The following is a 6,520-nucleotide window of genomic DNA, read 5'->3' as shown; positions in this document are numbered from 1 at the left end:
GGTCAGGTTTTTTGTGAATGAGGGTTCCGGAGCACCTGTGAAGGTTTGGCTGGCGAGCTACAAGATGGAGATTGGACCCTGATCCCCTTCCTCCCCACAAGAGCTCTGGTAGGATCGAACGCAAAGACCTCAATGAACTACATGAGGAATGAACTGAAACTTGTGAACTTTATCTATTTTTGTATGTAATGAATTTTTGTTGCTTGGGTAAACTTACCTGTGACTCTGTGGTTCCTTTACAAAAACTGGTCTCCGTAGATGAGTTTATGTAAAAACATTACAACTGGTCCTTAAATTCCTTTTTACTTTAAAAGATCGCACATGTTACACATGTTTAAGAATCTGTAGTATGTTTATTATTTACCCATAAAACTTGCTATTTTTCCAGGATTTGACTTTAAACTCCAAAACATCGTTAAGAAAACCGACGAACCGATGACGTCGTGAATAAAAACATGCATTTAGAATTGATGGGACCTTTTAAAACAAAGATCGATCTGTAGTTTGGGACGTTTTCCAGTGAAGAGACGAAGCCGTCAGTGTTCTCTGGTGGACAAAAGGTGTCATGACGCCTCTGATCCAACCACAGAGACATGAAACCAGACTGTTAAACAGAGGGCCATGGGCCTGGCCCCACCTCCACAAAAAATACATTTAAAAAGTTGTCAATTTGTGTTTTTGAACTATGGAATGTACCCAGTAATATGTGTAAAATATGATATCCGCGCAAAATATCTGCTTTTCCTGCTCGTCCTCTCCGCTTGTGTGCTCGTCTCAGAACGCTCCGCTAGGGCCCAAACGAATTTGGCCCAAAAGAGGCAAATCGCTGATTAAAGATATGAGTGACATACAATTTAGCCAATCAGCATCCTCAAATAGATTCAGAGTGGGGCCAAAGTCGTTGGGCCCCACAAGCTGTGCGTTCTCGTCAGAAGTCTCTACAGGCGAGCGTGAGCGCTGCTCCTCTAAGACCCGTTTGAGAGGAGAAGCTACATGTGAGGCAAAGTGAACCTCTGTTCTTCTACATAGTCGTCCTCCGTCTCATCTGCTGAACTCGTTCATGGAGGCATCAACATTTCATAGAGATGGTGAATTAACAGTGAAAACTCATCATAGCTTATATCTATATATGCGTGTTTTATATTAAACTGAATATTTTTTATATATATAAATATAAAATACTGAATTCCCTGTGAGGCTGACTGATAAACACGTCAGGACATCTTATTTTAAAGTGTTATTTGCTGCTTTTTTTTCGTGTTGGAATAAATGTTAAATATTTAACTGAAGTAGTGATGCGTGTTTGATACCTTCATGTTTTTGCATTAGATCAAACGGGATGTTTGCTGAAATTGATTGGATGGCTCTACTGAGAACATGTTCCAGCAGCCGCCGCTGGTTAAATGCCCGTTTGAGGCGCTGGGATCAGTTTCTCTGCAGCGCCGCATACCAAACATAGCGAACGCACTAATCTGCAGCTCAAAGGATCTGTGCACTAAACGGTCATGTGCACGGTCGGGGTGTGTTAAAGATGAATAGAATTAATGTGAGTCTTTGTTTTGATGCTGAAGTAGTTAGTCTGCTATTTAACTGAATGGCCACTCACTTCATAGTTATTTAGATTTGTGTGTATTAATTCCTTTTATTTATAGTTTATGAAGTTAAACTTCTGTAGCTGCTGTGGTTTAATCTGTCTTTTTCATCCTGTCTGAGTCCTGTTGAGTTTCATTTCTATTGATCAGTTGGAGACGAAGCAGAAACACAAGAAACAGGAAAGAAACTACGGATGTTAAACACGCAGACCGTCAAACTCTACAGGACGAGTTCAGGAAGTTCTAAAACTTCATTTAATAAAACTTTCGTGGAAAAGTATTTAAATGAAAAGTTTGATTTGAGAAGCGTCGGTGTCCAAAACCAGAAAGCAGGATTTTATTTTCAATGTTTTTAACACAGAAACTTTAAAAAACACTTTGTCCCTTTGAAGGAAGAAGAACCAACGAGTTCTTGTCTCCACGCTTCACTTCCAAGAAACATTTAAACTCCACTGATGGGATTCATCAAACCTGCTCCTCTAAGCTCTTCATACGGGAACCTCCCGTAGTATAACGGGGAACCTTTTACAGGACATTATCGTGGACTCTTCAGATCGTTGTGATGCTCCAAAAACCAGTCAGTCTAGTTTCTGATTGGCTGTCGGTCTGCAGGTTTGTAAACAACGATCCGTTTTCAGTTCAGTTCGTCTTCACACAAATAAAAAAATAAAAGCAAAAACGTTCCCTTTGTGGTGAGCAGACAGACTGGCAGGTCGACAGGATATCAGAAGTTATTAACACCTACATTTAAGTCCCCTATGTTTATAACACACTGAAATGTTTATTGTTATAACTTCTATGATAACAGGTGATCCTGATCAGAGGCCTTTAATATTGATTAAATATGAACCTGACAGAACAGCTACCTGATCCAAATACTGAAGCTCCTGATTCATTGATCAATGTAATTATTGATCCATTTAACTGGAGCCGCTTGTGTTTACATCTGGTTTGGTTGGATCAGATCCTCTGGTTAAGGTGTTGTAATAAACCAGTTATTACTGTATTAAATAATCTTCAGACGACGATCCTCATCCAGCTGCTGACCTCTGACCTGCCAGCCTGATCTCTGACTTCTGACCCCAGTCCAAAGTCTGAGACCTCCAGGAGTCCTGGTTCAGGTCCGGTTCAGCGCTGGCCGGTGTAAGCTCTGAACCAGGAGGTGACGGAGGCAGCAGCAGACGAGATCATCCCTCCTGTGTTCGCAGAGGGCTGAGACACCTGCAATGCACTCTGGGAAAGATCCATGGACTGGAGGAGGAGGATGAGGAAGAGGAGGGGAAGGAGGAAGAGGAATGTTATGTAGCTTTAATCATAAAAAATGATAAACCCAGTCTAACTCTACAGACTAAGAGAAGATAATCCTTTATTAGTCCCGCAGTGGGGAAATTTACAGGACCTGAACCCGGTCTAACTCTAGAGACTACAGACCTGAACCCGGTCTAACTCTACAGACCCGTTCCTACCTGTGATGGGATGTCACAGAACCGAGGACTGGGCACCGTCTCCCAGTCTGTCCCCAGGTCCGTCTCCTCGTCAGTCACAGCCTCGTCTCCGCTCTCCTCCGCCGGCCCGGCAGCCTCCGGCTCCACAAACTCCATCGACTCCTCCAAGTCGGCGCTCACCTCAAACGGACCCGTTCTGGACCAGAACCGGAACGGGGACAACAGAGACCAGTCAGTTTGTATAATCAGAGCTTCAGAATAAACTTGATGTAAGACTAAACAGACCTGCCCAGGTTGTTGTTGTCGGGGGAAACCAGGAACATGATGTTCCTTAGAGTGTGATGAGGGTGGAGCTTCTCACCGTCTACATGCTGAAAACACAGAAGAAGAACCTGGTCTCAGAGAGTCTCAGAGAGAGTCTCAGAGAGAGTCTCAGAGTGTTTCAGAGAGTCTCAGAGAGAGTCTCAGAGAGTCTGACCTGTGAGAAGCAGAGGTGCAGGATGTTGGTGTTGAGTTTGCTCAGCGCTCTGGTGAAGCGGTATCGGCTCAGATTCTCTCCACAGAACTCACTGAAGAACAAAAATCAGACAGGTGAAAGAAGCTGACGCTCTGTTTTACCGACGCTGTGATGTGGGAGTGAAGGCAGCAGCAGCAGGTGTGTCCTGTCTCACCTGTTGCAGAGTTTCTTGGGCAGGTTGACGTCCAGGATGTGAGACAGGATGGTGACGAGCTGTGTGGCGTAGCAGAGAGCAGCGCTGATGGTGTGGGCCGGGTTGATGTGGTCCAACTCTGTAGAGACAGGGGGTCAAAGGTCAGAGGACAGACAGACAGACAGGAGGTCAAAGCCCCCGCCCCTCCTCACCTGGGCCCTGATTGGTGCTCTTCTCCTCCACCCAGCTGTAGTAGGCGGAGCAGTCTCCGTTGCTGGGCAGGGTGACGGGGGGTCCCGTGATGCTGATGCTGGTCTCTCCGTTCTGGTCGTCCCAGATCCAGCGTCCCGACAGATAGGTGGTCCTCCGGGCCTCGGCCAGCTCGCTCACCGTGCTGGAGGTCAACGCGGGGTCGCACTCTGCCACCACGTCTGCGGGGTCTCTGGGCGACACATGAAGGGGCAGAGGACAGGTGTGTTTGGACATTTGATTGAAAAAACCCTGGTGGTCTCTGGACCGAGTAGTATTTCTGTCCAGATGTTCGCAGAGAGCCAGCCTCTGAACTTCTCTGGACTCTGCGGACCTCGGGTGCGTGCGCGCGGTCTCTGGACTCGGGTGGTCTCACCTGCTGCCCTGCTTCTCCTCCTGGGTGTGGAAGATGTGGGTGGTGAGCTCCAGGATATGGTCTTGTCTCAGAGCCGCCAGCTGGCCCAGGCGTCCCTGCAGCTCCCGGCTGCGTCTCTCCAGCAGGTCCCCCAGCCGGCGGTTGTGACGCTCGATCTTGTCCCGTTTCTCCTGGTGACGTCCGGCCCGACGCTGCAGCCGCTGGCTCTCCTCCTGAGAGCGCAGGAGGAGCTCCTTATCTAGAGGAGACCAGGAGCATGAAGGAGGAACCGTGACAATAACAATACTAAAGATACAATAATAATTGTATGTATTCAACAGAATTCCTTTTTTATCAATGAAATATAACCAAACATTCATATATCCATTCATTAAAGGACATTAAAACCTGATAAAGAATAAACAGTATTTCCTGTGCTTCCTCTGTGATCTGTAGATGAACATCTGTCAATGAGGTCCGTTCAAATCTGTACATTTCATGATCAAAACTCACCGCTCTTCACCTCCTCGTTGCCCCTGGTGATCGCCTCCTTCAGCTGCTCGATCTTCATCTTACACGACATGATCTTCCATTTCTGAGAGGAAGCAGCAGCTCGTCAGTCCATCAGCATGATAATAATAATACTATATATATATATATATATACACACACACACACACTAATAAATCATCTTTTTATCAATGACAACAGTCAAAGTCCGGTTCGTATGGATCACACAAACCATCTCATCAGCCTGCTGCTTCCCGTCCATGTTCTGGAGGACTCTGTGAGGAGAGACAAGTTCCGGAACATCGTTTTAAAGCGTCTGTTCTTTTCCAAACAGCCATACATATATATATATATATATATATATATATATATATATATATATATATATATATATATATATATATATATATATATATATATATATATATATATATATAGAGAGAGAGAGAGTTTTAAAAGGTGCAGATATTAAAATGACGTCATCCTGTCTCTAGTGGCTGATGATAAAGTTTGACTGAAACACACACTTTAGTCATCAGTGATGTGTGTTCACCTCTGTTGCAGCTGCTCCTTTTCTTCCTTTAGCTTCTTCAGTCGCTCCAACTTTTCAATGTATCTGCAGGAACAAAACAGTCACATTTAAATATATCGAAGTTCATGTGTTTGGTTGTTGTGGTCCCAGAGAAACTGACCTGAGACATGACTGTGAGGACAAAGCTATTTTGGGTTTTCACACGTTGTGTAACTGTAGCAGGACGGAGGCTAACGTTAGTTGCTAATGCTAACGTTAGCTTCTAATGCTACAAACCTCTGTACAAAACCATGAATTGACAACTTAACGTGGAATGTGTGAAAATGAATCATTAAATATTTTATAGTTATAGTTGTCTTGATAGTTCTTCTCTCTTCCATTCGGCATGTCTGTATTACACCTAGCAGCGACTATTTATCCTAAATAACGAGCCTTAATCCTGCTTCACCTCGGTGGAGAGTGATGTGAAGAAACTACACCTTTAGGATTTGTTGTAATTAATGTTGCTTTGAATACTGATATCAATGCCGAAGTATAAAGAGAGTCAATATTCTTACACCAACAACATATAAAACCTCATATGTTGTGTGTGAACGCGAAAAAATGAAGGTTACTGTAAAACGTCCCAATGTGTCTATGGAGTTCTGCATTAGCAGCGACTGAACTTTACCTTTCAGTGTTCCTCCCGTCGAAGGACACGAAGTCCCCGGCCTGGACACACCGAGCACAGGTCAGCCTGCGGCGGGAGGTGCTGCACAGGGGGCACCGCTCCACCGCCACGTACAGACCCTCTGCGTCGTCCACCGACTCCACCATCATGTGATGGGGGAGAGAGGATGAGGCAGCCATGGACAGCTAGGATCTAACTGAGCTAAGTATGAGCTAACGTGTTAGCACTCGGTCTAATGTTTGTTAAACAGAGACAACGAACCGCCAGACGTGTTTTTGTTTTCATGAGTCCGCCACTTCCGGTTTCCTCTGAAAAAAAAAACACGTGACAAACGTGGTTTGTTTATGAAATGACTTATGACGTCATGTTGGCTTGTACTTCCCATCGACGTCATGTTGGCTTGTACTCCCCATCGTACCCACGGATATGGAACGGGATGGAACGGGATGCCGGCGGACGCGGGCGTGAATGTCTTCGACCATCGGACAACGTGTTCCAGAGTTGAATGTGTTTTGTG

General features: G+C 45.1%; 1 protein-coding gene across 1 annotated transcript; it reads right to left on the bottom strand.

Annotated features, from left to right (window-relative positions):
- Positions 1-1,823: 1,823 nt before the first annotated feature.
- atg14 (autophagy related 14) lies at positions 1,824-6,290 on the bottom strand. The gene is made up of 11 exons (XM_079174795.1): positions 6,004-6,290; positions 5,355-5,417; positions 5,034-5,076; positions 4,805-4,886; positions 4,313-4,550; positions 3,900-4,129; positions 3,709-3,826; positions 3,516-3,606; positions 3,323-3,408; positions 3,059-3,233; positions 1,824-2,843 (listed from the first exon to the last, which is right to left on the bottom strand). The coding sequence occupies exons 1-11, from the start codon at positions 6,180-6,182 to the stop codon at positions 2,721-2,723; spliced, it is 1,428 nt and encodes a 475-aa protein (XP_079030921.1). The 5' UTR covers positions 6,183-6,290; the 3' UTR covers positions 1,824-2,720.
- Between the last annotated feature and the right edge of the window lie 230 nt (positions 6,291-6,520).

Source organism: Pholis gunnellus (genome assembly GCF_910591455.1).
Source record: "Pholis gunnellus genome assembly, chromosome: 15".
NCBI classification, from domain to species: Eukaryota; Metazoa; Chordata; class Actinopteri; order Perciformes; family Pholidae; genus Pholis; species Pholis gunnellus.
This window is presented reverse-complemented; position numbering and strand designations above follow the sequence as displayed.